The sequence below is a fragment of the Poecilia reticulata genome, linkage group LG19 (assembly GCF_000633615.1).
Source record: "Poecilia reticulata strain Guanapo linkage group LG19, Guppy_female_1.0+MT, whole genome shotgun sequence".
In the NCBI taxonomy this organism is placed as follows: Eukaryota; Metazoa; Chordata; class Actinopteri; order Cyprinodontiformes; family Poeciliidae; genus Poecilia; species Poecilia reticulata.
Genome location: NC_024349.1, coordinates 13027614 through 13047899, shown reverse-complemented (window position 1 = coordinate 13047899; position 20286 = coordinate 13027614). Strand labels below are relative to the sequence as shown.

The window sequence follows — 20286 nt, the reverse complement described above, 5'->3', positions numbered from 1 at the left end:
TCACAAAGAAATATCACAGTGTCCACGTAATCACATTATAGCTAATACATTTAATTATATTCTTTCGAAACTTTAGATGTTAGACTAACTAAGGAAATGCAGCTACAAATAACTGCAAAGGAATGAAAGGTCAGCTTATAACATATTTCATTTAGTTCACATTCTCTACAAGTTAAAAACTAAAGTTTCGAGGTGGCACATGCTTAAATAGTGGGAACTTTAATAGCTGACAAATGTTCAAAACAATCTCCGTCTCAACAGAAGCTGGCAAATCAGAGGCTAAGTCCACTGTAAGCAGTTATGTTTGAGATGACTGTGGCTCGGTGTCTAAAGCGGTTGCCTTGCAGTTTGAGAGTAGTGTGTTTGATTCCTCCTGTCACATGTCTGTGTGTCCCACGGCAGGACACTTAACGCTAAAGTTACTGTGTAAATGTGTGTGAATGGGCGAATGTGGCCGTAGTGTTAAAAGCTTTCAATTGTCAGTATGACTAGAGAAGCTCAATATAGATTAAGTTTACTTGAATCATTAGAATTTTTATGACAGATTTGCACAATATTTAAAGAACAAACCGCATGCAGAAAACATAATTAATAACAAACAGGTTGAAAGTACGTATGTGTGTCACATAACGCACATTTGGTTGAAAAATAGGTTGCAAATAACACGTAAGCAGAATAAGGCTCTTACTATAATCACCCAGAATCTGTAATATATCTAAAACAAACATCTAAACATTTCATTTACTCTGGAACAAATCGGTTATCAGTTTCTGTGTGCTGTTGATCATTTTAACATATTTAAAATGTAGCGTCTTCATTAATGGAGTTTTGTTCTTTTTTTTGTTTTTTTTCCTCCCCCTACCTGTATGTTTTGGCAATCTCCAGTCCAGTAGGTAAAAATGCACCAAAGAACAAGAAGATCTCGGGGATTTGTAAAATAACGTTAGACGACAAACAGTATCATAAAGACTACGGAAGAAAGCCAACAAAAACTAATATTGCACAAATTTCCACTGGACTATCACATGAAATTCTAATGGAATATATTGGAGTTTGTGGACAATGTGGGCGAGTTCGGGTGGCATGAATCATTTCGCAACCGTACCACATTTTGAGGGGGAAAAAATAAAAAAATGTAAAGCTGTACAAAGAGTGAACTGGTCTTCCCGTTTAACTATAATAAAGCTTGCTTGGCATTTAAAGCCGTTATTTACACAAACTGCATTGCTCTAAAAAGGACAAAAAAGCTGCATTATTAGTACATAAACCCTTTAATGTGAGCCATTACTCCAGCATGGTGCACTCTGAGAGTTTAATGGAGCCTACAAAAGGAAGGTGGGCTGTTAACCTGCTCAACTGCCTGTGGGTCATTTACACAGTTAATGTTCTGTCAGTCTTACATGTGTCTTTGTGAGAATGTTGTGTCGAGCTTTGGGCATCATTCAGAGTGATTTTCTGAATCATAGAACTAATTTCTGTTCTTTTTTTCCCCACAAATAATGCTGCAGGAAGAGATGAGTCAATCTGCCTGCTCACATAAGACGGACGCATCGTCACAATCCTTCACTGTTAGGGTTTTCTTCTGTGTTGGTGTATCCGATCATTTCCTTGTGGTTTGCTCTAAACCTTTCTCTGTGTTCATTATATTGTTGGAAGAGTTCAATCCTTTGTGCTCTGTTCTCTGTGCATGTGGATTTTGTCCTCTTAAATCTGTGTTAGATTTTCCCCTGGGTTTGTAGTTTCTTTGAGTTTTATTTCTGCTGCCTTTGCGTTAATCTCAATCCCTCAGATTCTCCGTTTTCTCCCTGCCACAGCTGTGTATCTCCTCTGATTAGTTCGTCTGGTTCCTCTTGTCACTGTACACCCCTGAAGTGTACAGTTTTGAAGCTCCTGGTCTTTGTTTGTTTCTTTGCCGTTTTCACGATCGCTCTAAGTTTTTTTTTTCCCCTATGGATTCGCATCAACTCATTAAAGCACTCCGTTTAACCACAGTCCTTCTTTGCATTTGGGTCGTCTCTTATTTCAAATCATGTATTTAACTTGCCAATTCTCCCATTTGGGTCATTGACCTCCGAGCGTTATCACTGACGTCTCGGCAGCCTCTTTGATTAATGCGCTCCTTGTCCAACTTGTTTTATAGCCTAAACCTGCTTTAAGCAGAACTTTACCCATGAACCTTTCTGTGTACCTTGGTCTTCAAGAAGGTATTTCTTCTCTCATGTTTTTAACATCTCTACGGGAATAAATGACACAATGATGGACTCTACTGATGAAAACAGTTCTGAAAGCAATTGGTTACCTTGGATTTTATTTTAGGGGTGACCAGAAGACCTCTGCCCACTGACAATCTTAGTAGAGTAAATAAATAAATAATAATAAAAAATAAAATGCTGTCCTCACATATAAAGTGAGGTGGAATTATTCATTGGGAAGATGTAATTTGCATAAATAAATTTATTTGGAACATGGAACATCTGATAGCAAATCTAACAGAATGCCAACTACCTCCTCAGAAATGTTTGCATACAACAACAAAAAAATACATTATCGTTTGCTGTGGTTGTAAGCATCTGTTAACCTTTATATAACTTACTATCAGACAAGCTTGTCAGGTTAGGATGATTTAAAACAATAAGTCAAAGAACCCGAAAAGAACAAAAGAGTTTATTCAGAGCAGAAGATTTTTTTTTTTTTGACAGATCAACCCAACTAGGATACTGTGAGGAGATCTCACTGATACGGGCTCAGGCCCTCACATGCAAAAGGTAGCAGCACAAAAGATAAGGAAAAGTCTGCAGACGAGGACGGCATCAGTCAGCCTGTCGGGGGGAGAGACGGAGCTGCCACTCGCCTCTTAGATCTGAACTGCACGTCTCTCTGGGAAATACCTCCGTCTGCGGGTCTGGAAAGGTTATCTGGAAGCACATTCACAAATGCACACGCTCACACACAACGTTTTGATTGCATTGTAGCGCTGAAGAAAGGCAGTCAATCACCAGAGATCTCCCCCCACCCCCGGTGTCAGAACAGTAGGAAAATGTCAGGATTCTCAGAGGAAAAACACGTTGTTTTTAAACCGAGGCGTGTAATCCGCTTTGTCTGCTTGTTTCTTATAAAACGTCATTACTTTTGCATACAACTGCTGCACCGCTGGGAAAGAACCTTCAAACACAACAGCCCTAGGTTTTTCACGGCTGTTTTTACACCTCAGTTGTAATTTTCTGTTCTGGCCAAAAGAGGGCAGGGAAAGAGATAAAGAAACCATTGTTCACTGTGAAGCCGGGAACTATGAGAGCACATTTGGATGTCACTTTAAAGTGAGTCCTTCTGATCAATCTATCGTTGTTTTTTATTGTGCACATGAGAGATGATTGGATAAACTGTTATACACTTGTCTAGATCTGACTAGTGGAGTTTTGCTTTATTTGGATGCAGGGCACACTTGCAGAATCATGCTGTGTGGAATCCCTGGAGGCTCTTTGCTTTGATTTCGGAAGCACGACTTGCTTGAAAAAAGTCTTTCCACAAAAGTTGGGAAATTCTTAACATATTTATCTGTACTACAACTTCAGAGATGTCCTGGTGATTCAGTCGGGCCCACTTTATTTTGTGGATGCAAAGTTTGCTCTTGGGGTTCTAAGTTCCAAGGAAACTCATGAGGTTAAGGGAGTCTAACGTTAGAAATGTTTTCTTCTGTGATGCCAGAGTTTCTCAGACTGGAGATTTTTTTTTTATTCACATATTTCTTGTAAAAACCTGTGACTCAGTTTTGCACCTTCAAGGTAATTTAAGCATTGAACCAATTTACTGAAAAGAAAAACAAAAAGCTTTTTCATTTCCAGGATTAAGGCATAATGAACATTTAGACAATAATTTCTTGACTATGTAAATAAGCTGAGAACAAAGTCATTAACCTTCAGAATTCTGGTTTTGTGTCCTATGAGAGAGTTTGAGTTAGCAGGAAATGCATGTCAAGCAGAACAATAAAACAATAGCCTGAAACCCCACCAAAACATGCTTTGTCTTCAGAACGTAAATTAAAAAAAAACACTCAAAAAGATCATTTTGGCAATTGATGCAATGTAGGCCAGCAGTTAAGTGGGCAGGAAAACAAAGAGTCTATGGGAATAAACGGACAAAATCCTTTGAACATTCCTAAGCAGTTTTTCTGTTCTGTGTTGATTTTTTTTGGGCAAGAATCTAAAAATCTTTAATGTGAAACATATACAATTACAGTACACAGCATTCTGTATCATTAAAAAAACAACTGTATCCCTTTGAGCCATAGAGGACAAGACTCGTCGACAGTCATTCTCTCAGCTCTTTGTTCTAAATCTGCATAAGGGTGATTAGCGACGTGGCAAAAGGCCACTGCAGCTGCACAGGGACAATGGACAGCAGAGTGGTTTAAAGAGGCGATGCTTTACTGTTGGGACCTCACCATTCAGGGAGGTAGGCCCCGTGCCGCTGGGGGCCCTAAGCTGCCTGAGCTGATCCCTTCTCCATTCCAGCTTCCCCGCTTTTGACCGCTCCCTCCTCTCCTGCGCCTTCCGTTCCAGCGCTCGCACTCTTTCCCGGGAGCGGCTGATGAATACTGGTCTGCACCTTTGCAGCGCTTCCTGCCAAAGGCAGAAACACATTGCTCTCTTTGACAAATCAGTTAGGCCGTCTCTTGAATTGCGCTTGGAGTTCTTGTTAAGTGTTTTTCTTTCAGTCTTTTTTCTAAATATATTTTGTACTAAGTGTATCATTGTTTTCGTCTGTGCATCTCACACAGATTCGTCTGCATTCACAACGCTAGAGTAAGATTCTTCTAAAATTAACATTAAAATGCATTAAAGTTTGTCTTTGTAGCGGACCCAGTGTGAATTAGCCTCGGGGGTACAAATGCAATAATGTGACAGATGTCCATTTCCTCAAAAGTGGAAGAGCAAGCAAACATTCCATTCAATTAATGGAGGCACTTGAAGAAAATATCTACTAGCCTAAACTTGCTTGCTTGCTTGCTATATCTATGACCAGAGCAATAATTAAAACATTCTAAACATCTGGAAGTCTGACAAACATGACGGGACAAGGTTCCAGGATTATTTTCCAACCATACAAATCAGGAGGAAGGAAAGAAGAGTCAATTAAAACCTCAAAGGCCAGCTGTTAGCAAAATATTCATTCGTTTTAATTGTTTCCAAAGAGCTTTACCACCAAACGGTGCTACAGATGAACATCTAGGCGAAAGGTTCTAGATGAGATGTTTAAAGATTCCACTTAGTAAAAGCTTCCGAATAAAATAAAATAAAAAGAAATCAGTGTTTAACAGATAATAACATATGCTTTTGTTTCTTTGATTCATTAACTCATTAAGCGACCTCTGACCTTACCTGAAGGGAGGCACTCTCAGTTGACCTGTCATGATCTGGCATCAGTGAAATAAATTCAGCATGCGACCGCTTGTGATGCCGGGCTTCGCTTTTCTTGGAATTTATATATTTTCTCTCGTCCGTCACTTCTGAGAAAGAAGGAGGGAAAGAAGAAAAAAAAAATCAAATAGTTTTGTGTTTCATTTGCACCTTGCTTAGCTTCAGCGTGGGGTTGCTCAACAGCTCCCCAGGCCTGCAGCAACATTTTACTCCTTGGATACTCTGGGTAAGCGTCAGGAAGTTCTCCATGCGAGTAAACTGATTCAGCACAAGCACAGTGTCGAACCGGCAACTTTTTCCCGCTTAATAGTTTCACGAGGTGAGAAACGACAAGCATTAAAAAACATATCTTCCTGTCACGTCTGGTGACAGAGTTGTGTAATAATACCATCGTTTCCCCGGGGAGAATCCGTGGAGGCCCTCTCTGAATCGCCACTTGGTGTTTTCTTCTTCTGACTGAGCTGCCTCTGGAGTTTGATGTTGGCTATAATCGCGGCCGCGTTGAGGGCCAGCACTTCCTCTTGAGACTGATGGGAGTCAAGATCTGAAAAGCAGGAGGCCTTTGATGTGAGCAAACTGTGAGTAAAAACAGCGGCAGTGGTTTGTTACTGGGTTCTGCACACAACAGGCTGATGTTGACATCATTTTAATATCCCTCTTCATTCTGCGGCGGACTGAATCAAACACGGAATTTAAATTACGCCGCCTCTGGCCTTATAATTAATTGTCGACACTCTTAATGAATGTGATTAGAGGGTAATTAATAATTTCATGCAGCGAAAAGAGATAATAAATGAAGAGGCGCACTAGCACAGCAGAAAACTCCCGCCACACATTGTTTTGTTCACTTGAATATACAATTTCCTGCGGGTAATCGTTTTGGCAACTTCAAGCAATCAATTAGTGTTTGTGAAATATGCAAACATTTTTCTCTAACGTTGGACACTTTGCCATAATTAAGGCACAAATCGAGATTTGTTTGATAAACAATTCATTTGAGAGTAACAGAGAAATCAAAAGGATCCAGAACATCCTTTTTTTTTTCCTAATTTCAATATTATAAAAAGATCTCTTTTCAAATGCAGATTTTATTTATTAAAGAAATAATGAATGAAAAAAAATAAGATTCAAACCAAACTGAACCCATTTTAAAAAGTAAAAACTGTCTCTTTGGCAGTAAACATTTGAGATCAATAACAGTGAGTTTTTTTATATTAACTATTGAGACCACTTCTTCCCAATTTGCTTTGCAGATTTTAGTTCAGAACTAAAGAAAAAGTTTAAGGTTTCTGCTTCAGATGTTTCACAATTAGCAGTGTTTATGCTGTGCTTTACTTGCGATCCGAAACCAGCAGGTGTCTGACCTGTTTTACCCAAATTTACATCAATACCACAGACAGGAATCCCCTGGACTTCCCAGGCATCATTTCAAACCTCGCACATGTCCTCAGTTTGATCTGCAAGATCACTTTTTCCTTGCCTCGGCAGCCAGCTGACAACCAGCTTACAAAAAAAAAAGCATCAAGCCATCAATAAAATATGTTAGGTGTGTGCAGAGGCTGGCTCAGCATCAGTAACATCACCTTAGAGACATAAAAAGGGGTCAAAACGTGGGGCCTCTTTTTCCTGATCCTTTCTGGCAAGTGATGCAAAACAATCTAAGCTTTTCCACCTGTCAGAGCTCTGAATTCATTCTCCACCACAGAAATGTCATTATCTCACTGAAGAAGCAGAATTAATTTATTAAGACAAAATCCCAGGCTTTGAAAATCTTACATCCCCTTTTTTAGATCCGTCATCTGGATATGAAAATAAGGCAGAGCTGCAAAGACCCACAGCTCAGGTGAGACAACCTGTTGACCGCACAACATGCATCCTTCACCTGTACAGTACAATCATAACCATAAATGTATAAATGACCACCGCTTATGACTTTTCTCACATTTTGTTATTATGGGCTACTCTTGTGTTGGCCTAGCAAAGTCTTTCTCAAACTGTGGGCACCCCCTAGTGGTCCTCAAGGCACTGCATGCAAATGACCTTTTATTAGCTCATGGTGCGACCTGCACCGTTAGCTTACCAAAGAATTGTGTTTAAAAACAATAATGAAAAAGTGTCTTAAATGGGTGTTGGCAACAGCATTTCTAGACAATGGATGGATGGGTGTTTAGAAGTGAAAATGGGGCTGGAATAAATTTTTCATTCAAATCGATTAAATGTGTAGGAATCTTTTTTTTAAAAAAAGAAGGTAGAAATGAGGGCGGGAAGGTTTTTTTTTTTTTTTTTTTGGCTGGAATAAATTTTTCATTCAAATCGATTAAATGTGTAGGAATCTTTTTTTTAAAAAAAGAAGGTAGAAATGAGGGCGGGAAGGTTTTTTTTTTTTTTTTTTTTGCATAGACGTCAGTTGTTATTCAGGTATATACCTGGCAAGAGAGTTAGGTGCTAGGTGCTCTAACTGCAACAGATGAAGGGAGATTTTTTTTTAAAATAACAATCTCATAATCAACAAGACATCAAAGCTGAGGGACTATACAGATGGAGTGTAATATCTTGAAGCTACAAGGCATAAACTGTAAAAAAGGAAGTGTATATTTAGACACTGCGATGCTTTGAAAATATAGATCAAAGACAGATGGAGCCTGTATGTTGACAAGAACACTGTCAAAGTGGGACAGAAAAACCTACCCGGGGCCTTGATGAGAGTGAGACTTGGGGAGGCTCTGCGTGTTCCATCCACTGTCGGTGGCAGTCTTTCTTTCTCCTTTCTGTTTGGTGTGAGCGTGTCAGCTGCCGTGGGCCGACCTGCTTCCTTCGCTGCTTTTCCAGGGCTGGTGAAAAGGCGGTCGAAGTCCACATGATTGATAGAGGTGTCCTGTGGAAGTCCGGAGCTCCGCTTCCAGTCAGACGATTGTGCAACACCTTCCTTGCTCTGCTTAGAGTGTTCAGTCAAACTGCCGTAGCAGCTCAGTGGTCTTTGCGGCCTCTCAGATCTTTGTCCGGCGGCCCTTGGTTGAGGCTCCGAGGGAGGGGATGCAATGGCAGGGGGGTTACTAAGAAAAAGTTTCAGTGTAGATCTGTGCAGGGTTTCGTTTTTCTGTCCTTCTGAAGAGAATGTGTTTGGGGCAGCTGCACTCGGTGAGGAATTCAGGTGATAAGCAAGTACTTTACTGTTTTCTATATGGTTTTCTTGACTCGACGGGCCGTTATTCTTATACAGTCCTTCAGTGTAGCTGTGTCTGTACTCTGGGTTCCTGGGTGTTATCTTGCCTGGACTGTAGCTCTCCTTATGCTCTGTCACTTTAATGATTGTGGCCTTTCTTCGCCGAACCACAGTGTCCAAAGCGTTGCCAGAGGGTACGGTTCCCGGTTGACTGCTGTCCGGGGCAGAGCTTGATATAATGCTCTGCTCTGTCACTTTCACTATAGTAGCTTTTCTCTGCACTCTTACTTTCTGGGAGTTTGGGTCCATGGGCTCGCACTCTGGTGGGAGAGGAGAAGGAGACTTCCTGGATCGGGACCCGGGCAGGCTGGCTGATCTGCTCACTTTTCTGGAGGAGATGGTGATGGAAGAGATGCCTGCTATGTTCTGAGGGATGAGGGTGGTCACAGCCGAACTTGTCTGTATGTGTGAAGTTTCTGAGCTGTTGTTTGTCCCGTAAAAGACAGTGGCCTTTAGAGGCTGAACGCTGCTTGTTCTTTGCAGAGGAGTACGGGACTGCTGTGTGTTTGTCGTAATTGCCCCTTGTAGCAAACTGTGACGACCAGTTGGATCAGCAGAAGCTGTGCGATGCGGCGGTGAATGCTTAGTGGGTTCTGTGATTGTTTTTGTCATCAGATATGATTTCTCRTGGGGTTCTAATTCAAGCCCCCTGGTGAGTTCATTGGAGTTATTTCCTCCTGGAGGGCCTGACGCTCTGCTGGGCTTCCAGCCTGTCCTCAGAGTGTTCCAGCCGGGAAGTCGGTTTACTGCAGATAGTCGTTTCTCAGACCCCTGTGGATGAAATAMGATCACAGTATGCACATACCATCAAATTATGTAACATTTTGTCATATCACAGCCATAAATTTAAATGTATTTAGCAGCATCTTTTGTGGTAGACCAACACAAAGTGGTGAATCATTGTGAAGTGGAAGGAAATTATCCAAGAGTTCTAAATAGTTTTGCATAAAATAAAATAGTAATAGGCGGAGTGCATTTTAAATTCAGTTGCTTCAAGGTAATAATTTGCAGAATGCATTTTCATTGCTTTTTTCGCAATGAATGTTTTGGGGTAAGTATGTATTTGCCTTGAACAGCTACAATTTTGACACATTCCCCTTTGCAAAAAACACCCAAATCAATATTGGTCTCATCTAGGGAGGTTTTTTCACGCTGTGTCCATACACGWGGYTTGTGCACACAACTGTCATGACAAACTGCAGACACCACTTCTTTTGGTTTTCCTTGAACAACGACTTTCTCTTCAATAGAATTCAGATTTGTGGATTGCAGGATAGATTCTCCATATTGAGATGTGAACCTCTCCTGCTCCTTTAAGGGTTTAAACACACTCTAGGCCTCTATGGGTCCTACTCTGATTAATGCTCCCCTTGCCTGGTCTGTCAAGTTTGGACAATGACCATGTCTTAGTAGGTTTGCCAAGAATATATGAGCTCTGGGAAAATGTTTACAGTGTTGAATATTGTTTCATAATCCAACTCTGCTTTAAACTTCCCTGTAACTTAACCCCTAACCTGTCAGCTGTGGTCATTGGTCTTTATGGTGATGTTTGARCTGTCTGTGTACTGGGGAGGTTGATTACTCAGCAGGGAACAGATGGCTGATTAGAAACAGGTTGCAGGTGTGAAGGGAGGGAGCAGAAGCCAGGCTGAGGAAAGAGACACACTGACTGGGTAACTAGGAAAAATGAATCTAACAAATAACTAGATATGAGAAACATCCATCTCATCCATCCATTTTCTTGTACTCTTGTCCCTTGGTGGGGTAGGGAGGGKTGCTGGGGCCCATCTCCAGCTAACGTTTCGGGCGAGAGGCGGGGTCACCCTGGACAGGTCGTCAGTCTATCGCAGGGCAACACAGAGACACACAGGACAAACAACCATGCACACACACTCACACCTAGGGGCWATTTAGATAGACCAATTAACCTAACAGTCATGTTTTTGGACTGTGGGAGGAAACCRAAGTGCCCAGAGAAAACACACAGTCATGCACAGGGAGAACATGTAAACTCCATGCAGAAAGACCGGGCCGGGAATCAAACCCAGAACCTTCTTGCTGCAAGGCAACAGCTCTACCAACTGCTCCACTGTGCAGCCCATATGAGAAACATAATAAACCTAAAGTAACTAAAGGATTAAAGGACCAGACCGTCTCAGGATGAAAGAAGGTCGAACAGATATACATACCACACTTTTCACATTCAAAAACATGCTGAAATTTGACTTCACAATGCAATATTCCCTTCAGTTCGTCTGAAGGGAATTTTCTGTTTGCACATGACAAAATGTGGACGGATAACATAGCAACACCGCTATGACATGTCGAAAATGTTGCCATTAAATCACCAAAGTGAAATGGATTCAGTTTGGCACTTTGATCTAAGAGGCAAATATCTTTTTTTTTATTTTTTACATCAAATATTGAAAAGTTGACATGTTTTCATCTGTGAATTTCAGCTGCAGGTCAGCTGTTTTGTTTGTTCTGGTGTCAGGTGACTGACCGCATGCTTGACACAGTGACTGCCCCAGCAGCAATGGAAGGAGCTGCAGCTAAAGCCAGCGCACAGCGTGACTTATCCCTCACTGAATGACAATGAAACTCTTTTCACAACAGCAACTCGGTGGCAAAAAGCAAAGATTTCTGTCTCTAGGCGTTGGTATTTTTGATGTTGTTTATAGCACTTAAAGAAACACTGATATGTCCTTGTGGAAATGTTTCTGATAGGATATAATGCACATCTCTGTTCCCCAATTGACATTCTTAACACATATGGTGTTAGACTATTCATCACTCCAAATAGGCTGAATTCTCAATTCTGGGGATTTTTAGGAAACTTTGGAAAGTGGAGGGTTGCTGGAAGAACTAGTTAAATTGTAGAGTCTGTGCCTGCAGCACTTCGGGACCACCGAATAGGTTGAGGTTTGAGGCAGAGGACTTATGGAAATATTCATGATGACAGTCATTGAGGAAGCACCAGAGGTGTGAGGTCGGGTTGGAGGAGAAAACTCTTTATTACATTACATCAAGCAGGTTGAATTCTAGGGAGAAAATGCAGGAGCGCCTCATTTTGCAGTGTGCAAATTAAGTTTCTGACCCACAGCTACTCTGAATGTTGACTTTATACCTCTAAAGCAGCAGCAGCTGCTCCTCTGCAGAGTCATTTACCGGGTTTACTGGCCACGGGCAGGGAGTGACACCCTGCACACAGATTAGATGTTCCCAAGCACTGTTTTACCTAACACGCCTCCAGATGGAGGGACATCCTCTGACTGCGCAGGCTACGATGGACATACAGAGGCTGGAAGMCCTCAGAAGGAGTTCACAGCTCTAAGACGTGCAGTTTATGTTCACATTTACATACACTCAGCACTGGAATGAATATCACAGCTCACAGATGTTTCCTGTTTTAGGTCAGTTAGGCTTCCACTTAAAATATTTCTGTTTGCTCAAAGAAAAATTAATGACGCMGGGATTTTACTTCATTGCGGATCAGAATACATTTTGTATACAAAACACGAAAGTTATATATTTTGTTAGCAGAACTGCTTGTGAAACTAACACATTAGTTTTATTATTCCCAAGCTTTTTGCAATAGTTAGCTGTAATTCTGGCACATTACAATCCTGGCCCCGTAACACTGATGGAATCAGTGTTACGGGGCCAGGTTGGCTGTCTGCCTTGACAACGTTTTTTATTGCTCCATGTTGAGCARGTCAAAATAAAATAAGTCGGCAATAAAAAATATTTTTGCAAATATTTTTATTGAAAAGGAGTAAGATTTTTGTTGCTTGGGAATGGATGGTTGGAATCTGGTGATTTTGGCCAGAATGGTAGTAAGTTTACACAAATTACTTTAAGAGGTAGTTTATAACGTATATCTTTTATATTTTAATTCATAATTACTGATTTACAGGAGGTCAAATAGCAGAAGGTCAGACCTTGAAAAGTTAGAAACCGTTGCTTAAAGGAAACTTAAGCTTTGTGCATGAGTGTCCTGTCAAACCAGCATGGAATCGATCTATGTTTTGAAATACTGACCTAGGCATCAAAGAAAAATACAGCTTCAACCTTTAGCTTAAAAACATCAACTAACTCACCGACTTTCGCAAATCCTCTGATTATTACTCCTATGTTCCACCTTTAAAAGTTTTCTATAAAGCCTAGCTGTTAGTTTCATAAATGAGGAATAGATTACCTCGTTGTTAACAGAAGCACCTCTGTCTGTTGTCCTCCCTGTCTTCACACCCGGTGCACTGGGACTGGTGTGACTTCTCTCCGACTCTGCTGGATCAAGGCAAAACAAATGCATTACACGYAAGACAGGATGTCCTTTTCAACTTAGCATGTACAAACACAAACACACACCCACGCACACATCAAGCAATTCTCTAATGACTGTAAGGAAATGTTGACACTGTCAATAATTCACATGGGCACAACAAAAAAAAAAAAAAAGTCTGGCACCACCCTRGAGCCACTTTTCTGCTTCCTCAAGGGGATGACTGCCTTGGTGTGACTGATACCCAATTGTGGCCCTTTCAGCTTGCCTGGCTGTGTTTCCACTTGCTGCCGTTACCATGGTGACAGACCCTCACTTCGGGATAACCCTGGGTTATCGCGCGGTTAATCTGCKGTGATTTCCATTTTAAGAGAGAAAATGACAAACGAGCCAAAATTTACAGCACTTTGCTGCACCTGGAGATTAAATGACCCAGGCCCATGTACTTTTATTACTTAAAAATTTTTCTTTCACTAATTTATTCATTGTTCCTCCTTTCTCTCGCTCACTAACTGTAATTAAATTATGGGAATTAWTTTTTTTTAAATCAGCATCTGACATTAATATCCCAGGAGACCATAAAGACTKAAGGACACAAGGCAAATACTCTTTAAGATCCCTATGGTCAGCTTTTTATGGTCATCATCTTGATTTTTACTTAATTATTATGTGAAAGTTCAAACACAAAATGCCTCATATTTACACTTAACATTTAACGAGTCCTCATTAGCTATAGGTAATTTCATATTTGCTCAAAGGGATTTRTATTGAGGGGTAGAGAAATTAATCTAAATTCAGCTTTTTCCGCCAAATAAAGACAGCAAGACATAAAATATGAAAGGAGAGATTTTTAAGATGCAAAAATGTTGGCAGTTTTCTTTTTGGCAACATTTACATTATTTTTTCCATATTTTATTTTCAGGTGAAGATTTTMCAATGCCCCACTGACAACTGGTCAAATTCAGCTGGGGCTGTCAGCGCTACTTTTATTAGTTTTAAAATAAATTTTGCGTGGCTGTAGCATAATTTCATGCTKAAAATTTTGGGGGAAATTATTTAATACAATATGAACATTTTCAGATACAAACTTTCATATTCATTGTACTTTACCTAAATTGTTTCATTAGCAATTGTGTTTCTTCTGGGAAATAACTTTTAACATTTTAACATTAGCCATCATTTTCTGACTTTATTTATACATTTCTCTATCACTTCATTTCAGTCTGAAAATGTAGCCCTTAACAAGAAATGTTATCATATATGTTAATGGGTGTTAAAACTGCTGCACTGTCTTAACGCAGCTCCTTGGTGCCGTGTAGACGGATTGCTTTGATTTCTGCTGGCGGCCCGAGTCTTGTCGGGATAATCTATGTACAAACAAGGAAGAAGTTGAAAGATCAAGCTTCTGATCAAACCTGGTGAGTGCAACGCTGCTGTGTTCAAAGACGAACAACTCTCCTTCTCCGATCAGCCTGGATCTCCKTTTATCTTCCTGACTCCCTCCTCAATCCCCATCCCACCTCTTTTTTGTTAGCGCTTTAGGCCTGTTTAGGTTCCATTTGCTTTGCCTAACAGTGCTGTCTGAGTACTGCGGGGCAAGAGTCAGGACAGATTATTTTCGTGTTGATTYAGAGAGTGACAGCTGATGACTTGGACRGCACTACTTAGGGAAACTTATGAGAAGCAAGCTGTTTGCCTGCCAAGCAAAATAAGCATTAAATAAGGTAGAGACAGGATCTAATTACTGGCTGGGGGATGCAAKAGAGGTGCAAAAAAAAAAAGTCTTACTTTTCATAAAAACAGACAACCAATAATCTGGACCYATCTGCAACATATCAAGACAACTGGCTAAAATAAGTAATGAGTTGAGGGTTTTGTGTTTTACTTCCTTCCTCCTCTGTCTGCTTTTGTCAAACTGTGAGCCTGTCATAGGAATCCCTCCTCTCACTGTTAATCGATCAGATTTTCTTTTTAACTGTGTTGGAAGATATGAAACTAAAAGGCAATAATGTGCCGAGAATGCCTTTACAAGCGTTCAACGCTGTTGCCTTTTATTTCTTTTTACCAGAGAAGCCAGGGTGGTACAGATTTTCCAGACATGTCACAAAAATTTGACCACATCAGTTTGGCARCTTTAGTACTGAATACTAGGAAAAACACAGAATCCTGTAATGATACAGCTAAATGCATACACACCTTTAGAACAATGTGTGTCTTCATTCTTTTGAAATGCTGGAGTGATGGGCTGTTTCAGTTTCACCTAAAGGCAAAAAAAAAGAGAGAGAAGTTTGTATTGAGTTAATATTGGAATAAAAATGTTCTCCACTGATAGATTTAAAGGTTTAAAAAGAAGATGTTTGTACAACAATCGATTATGACTGTATGTAACATTTGCTGGTTGAYTGGGCAGTCGGAAGAAAAGGGATTCGCTTTGCACATCGGTTCAATCAAACCTCCTCTCCCAGTATAGCACTGCAAATTATTGATTGTGGAGACATATTATAAGTTAACTGGATAATGCTGTGCTCTCATTGATTCAACTTTGTACATTTACTCGCATCCTCTCTGGGAGCTAAGCTCAATCTTTGCCTTTTCAACTCCAAATTAGTCGTAAAGCTTTCGAGAAAGCGTCGAGATCCTGCCGAGTCGGCTGTTTTCAAAGGACGCCTGAGCTCTTCCATCTCCCTGAGTAACTCAGACTCTTCACTACAAATGGCCCTATCTGGCGCTACTACGCTCTGCCTGGTTCCAGACCACCATCACCTTTGCAGCATGAGCTCACGCTGCCTCACAAATATTACAAAATCAGAGCAACACAACCTGAGGGGATATCTTGTTACAGATTTGGGTTAAACAAGCTCAAAATCTTTACAAAATGCTTTTTTTTTTCCCCCATAAAGGGAATATCCTCAAAGGTACAAAAGTTGTTCAATAAAGTAATTGATAATGATATTCTCTGTCATCCTAATCAATCGTTATCYAAACTAATAGAGTAGAGAAAATCAAAGGATGCAACTGAAACAGATGTAGTAAGATGGAAAAATCARTAATGATGATGCTTCCAGTTTGTCATATATATTGTCTAAGGTTTTGGAGCTGTCTTTCCCTGAACACATTAACAAAGCTGCTTTTTACAAAATTGCATAATGTGCCCAAAACATGTGTTTTTGAAATAAGTGTTTGATGAGATTATTGGGTATTTCGACAGTCCAAACTGACTAAGAGACASATGAAATCACCATTCCAAATTTAATTAAATTTWAAAATACTTYATTTGTCCCAACAGGGAAATTAATTRTTGTCATAACTGGCATCATTCAAGGATCTTCAAAGAGACATTGTGGATGGTGATTCTTTTGGCAATAAGCCTCATCAATTGCTCCATGTGTTTGCTCTAATTTTGCATATCTCTGAAATTTAAAGATCAAAAAGGAGACAAAACAGTGAATAAAGAGACCAGTTCAGCTGCTTCTGTGTAAGTACAGTTATTGCAAAATGAAAATGTTAAAGATGTATTTCTTTTGGACATTTTGTACCTTCCAGCCTTCCTTCTCGTGTCTTTACAATCAATATTATTTTTATTTCAGCTCATTTCTCTTTAAATGGCTCCTTTAAGGCTTCTGTAAAAGAAGCCTTYTTTTACATTGGTCAAATATGACAGAGTTTTTATACGTTTGAGGTGTGCTAAGCTGTTAATATGTGAATGTGTTTCATAATGAGGTCTTTAAATAAAGGCTTTAAACGTTKAACTATAAATTWGTTGTTTAMAGAAGTCAACTAACAGTAATTGCTGTTCCTTAACAGCAATTAATTTTGGGACAGGTATTTTGGTAGTAGGTATATTTTTATGAGGGGAGACAGAATGTTAGCCAGAACAGGAAGACAAAMGAAATTTTATGTCGCTGWKTAAAATTTGAACCCGAAGTAAAACTTGACTTTCAGCTTTGGCCCAGAGGGTACACACAGCAATTCCTGTGTTTGGTCAATATGTTTGCACACATCTCAGCAGAGATTGTGACCTACTCCTTTGCACATGAGCTCTGGAAATCATTTTGCTTTCTTAGCTGCTGCATTATGGCAACTCAAAGCTTTAGCTTCTTCCTTAGATTTTCTGTAAGATTTAGAGTTTGGCTATGCAGCTCTGTGACCAAAATGGAATTATTGGCATTTTGGACACACCGTGTCTCCACAGCAATAATTAGACCTTCTCTATAAGGGTCTAATAATTCTAGAGGAGATCTGTTATATGTTTCCCCCTGGTGTCCTGTGACAGCTTTTTAGTCTTTCTCACAGTGATGGAAAATTGGCATGGAGAAAACTTCACATGTTACATGTAAAATACATAATGGGCTGGAATCAGGAGGATCTGAAATTATGCACTTGTTTGACCAATATAATCAATATAAACAAAAAATKCAAAASTTCAGWATAAGCACAAGTCAAACCCTTCTTCCCCGACCCCTTTCTCAAGAAGCTAAAACAATTMAGAGAATGTTAGGGAAAACTAGAAGGATAGTGTACAGGATTTAATCCACTGTTAGTTACAGGGTTTTTGTCTATCTTACTTGGCCACCTGATGYGTCCAAGTGCTGGTTTTGGGCGCAAGTGTTCTCCACCATCATTACTCTTCTCTGGATTGGCAACCAACCAATTTTGACTGGAGCAAGATCACTGAGCTGAGCTTGTTCCTTTGACGGCGGCTGCACGATGTGAGCTTTCTCCCAGGCTCCCTTGCGCTCCGGAGAGGGAAACCACCCAGTTTGGAGGGACTCCTGGCTGCTGGGTGAGCTCCCACATGAAGACGAGGCTGCGCTGAAGGAAGGAAAGCCCGTCTGCCTCCACGCTCTTCTTGGTGCCTGTCCCTCGAGAACAGGCATGGATKCAGTCCGATCGTCCAATGATGTATTRTGAATTGGTGACTGGCCTTTGCTCTGCATTGTCTTGAGGTGCTCCAGCCAGAAGTCCAGCTGGCGCCCCTCAATGGCGCTCTGCGGCCGAGGCGCAGGGGAAAAGAGAGATCTTTGAGGTAAAGACTCTTCTCCTGACGTAAAGCTCTCCCAATAGRACTCGTCTCCTGACCTTCTCCAGCCCGGAGCCCTCCTTGGGTGGACAGCTGGCCTGCGGAGAGTCATCTCTCGGGATCTCAAGTAACCACTTTCAGGTCTTGAATTTCAACCAGCAAATTAAGCCCTTTTACATASAATCCATTTGTGAGTTTAGGCATAAATATTTGGACACACTCTCGAAGGCATCCAAGTAATCCTGAGCAAARGTTAGCAACAGGTCATCTTTCCTGTTGATCTGTTGTGAGAAGACATAAGACATTTCAGGTTACTATACCAGTGACTATACCAACAATTCCCTGCATCTATAAGATCATGTTTCTAATACTTACCAAATACATCCCTTTTTTTCTCTTGACTCCAACTCTTCTCAGTCCAAAGCTCTTGGGAAGCAAACACTGTCTGTCTTGGTGTAAAGWAGGTGCTGGTGGGTACTGTCTCCAGTCAGGCATGTAGCAATGTGAGGGATGCTTTGGCAAACAAAAGAGTTACTGAGCACAACAGCTGAACAGCCAATAAAGCAGGAAAAAGAGAAAGACACAGAGGGATGGGCTTGCTGGAGGAGAAAAAAAGAAAACACTTGTTGATTCAATGCTCATCTAAAGGAGGACAGTCATCAATGTTCAAATTAGGATACCGTTTCTTAAACCAAAAACCATACAGAACACTGAGTGCTTGTGAGGTGTTGTCACAAACCGAGGCGTATTTCTGATTAGYAGATTATCCGTGTTATTCCACGGCTTGCTTTCTGCAYCACATTTCGTCTCTGGTGAATCCCCATCTTCTTTCTRCCCCCGTCTGTCTGTGATCTCGTGGTCAGTGTCTGATGATAAGCGTTGCCACCCTCAAGCCTCCATTTGAGCCGTGTGACTCCAGCAAGACCGTCTTAAAATGGGCCAGTGTCTTCTTAGATAAGCAACTGTGACCCACATGATGTCCCATGCGGCATGTGGAGGCAGAAGAATTTGGTCCAGCCAATGTTTCTGTTTATTTAATTTCTTCGCAATAAAGAGAGAATGTACATGGGCTCATAAAAAAGATGCAATTATTTCCCTGAGAGCTTTTGAAAAGGAACCATGTGGCAATGGGTTRATAAAGCAACAAAAGTTAACCAAAACATTATTTAAATCTTCAAAARAGGTTGTTTTAAATCATTTTAATTCAACCAAGATGTCAAATTAAATCTGTTTTTGCCAACATTTAATAAAATAAGGCTTGTTGGAACATATTAACACCCTCCTCAATAATACAAACAAATGGCATTCAGGAATTATTTTCATTATTTATTTTTGGTGATGAGCTAGAAGTTTTTGAGATTAGAAGGCCTCCTTATCATCACTCTAATCACTCTTCCTCAACAGATATTCCATCAGATTCAAGATGGGACTCTAAAAAGTTAGAACAATCATTGATCACTTTAAAAGATTACTTAAAACCTTAATCTCTCAGGGACATAAACAATTACTGTCTTAGCTGTTTGTTGTTCCCTTCACCTGCCAGTGGTAATAATGCTATGCCTCGTCAGAGTAATTTTGAAAGTAGTWWCGCCCTCTACTGGAAAAACACCAACACAGCAAGTGAGGGTGTGAAGGTCATGCAGCTGAGAGACTTCAGTGAMGCACAGGATGGACCCAGTAGGGTTATCCATTCTGCAAACCAGATGAATAAAGATGAATGAATTCAAATGTGTGGACCAGGTGCATCTTTCTTAAGGTTTGTTTAGCAAATCACAGGAGAGAAATCCCTTATTGGCTCAGGAGATAACAGGCTCGCTTGGATTCCTCTACTCTGCCGGCTTCACACCAGAGAAGTCAGATATTGGTGTATGCTCTATGCATTCTAATTCAGTGTCTGAAAGTGTTTCAAAGTTTTCTTTGCACTTTGGTTGTTTTTTTTCTCTCCCCACTATCWGTTAGTCGCTGAATATTGTGTGGTATTAACTTGAATTGAAAAGTGTCAGAGTTGGAAAAAAAAGCTATCTACAGAAGATTAAACAAATCTGAAGGTATTTCTTTAAAAAAAAACAACTGAGATAAATCCACGACAGAACCAACAAAAGACCTGAAAGAATTATAATCCTTCATCTGCTGTATAGCACATTTCCATCTCTTAACTCTTTGTGAGTAATTTTGTCTAATTTTTGTAGCATATTACTTGTTTACATCTGTTCTGTTTGTTCATATGCATTTAGCTAAATGACTGTGCACAGTTTTTTATCTTGAACAAGCTGCCAACAGAGTGCCTACAGATCTAGTTCTAAATTGTTTTGTGTCAATAACATCGACAAAGGTTCACTGGTAT

At 40.3% G+C, this 20286-nt stretch overlaps 1 protein-coding gene across 3 annotated transcripts; it reads right to left on the bottom strand.

The window, feature by feature from the left end:
- Positions 1-2436: 2436 nt before the first annotated feature.
- Positions 2437-18679, bottom strand: lg19h10orf90 (linkage group 19 C10orf90 homolog). Of its 3 annotated transcripts, none has more exons than XM_008437115.2 (9): positions 18318-18679; positions 17488-18223; positions 15119-15182; positions 12839-12927; positions 8106-9411; positions 5806-5961; positions 5379-5506; positions 4442-4619; positions 2437-2915 (listed from the first exon to the last, which is right to left on the bottom strand). In XM_008437115.2, the coding sequence occupies exons 2-9, from the start codon at positions 18052-18054 to the stop codon at positions 2815-2817; spliced, it is 2589 nt and encodes an 862-aa protein (XP_008435337.1). In that variant the 5' UTR covers positions 18055-18223; positions 18318-18679; the 3' UTR covers positions 2437-2814. The 3 variants fall into 3 exon arrangements, with proteins under 3 accessions (XP_008435337.1, XP_008435338.1, XP_008435339.1); XM_008437116.2 differs by having other exon boundaries at positions 12839-12924; positions 18318-18678; XM_008437117.2 differs by lacking the exon at positions 4442-4619.
- Between the last annotated feature and the right edge of the window lie 1607 nt (positions 18680-20286).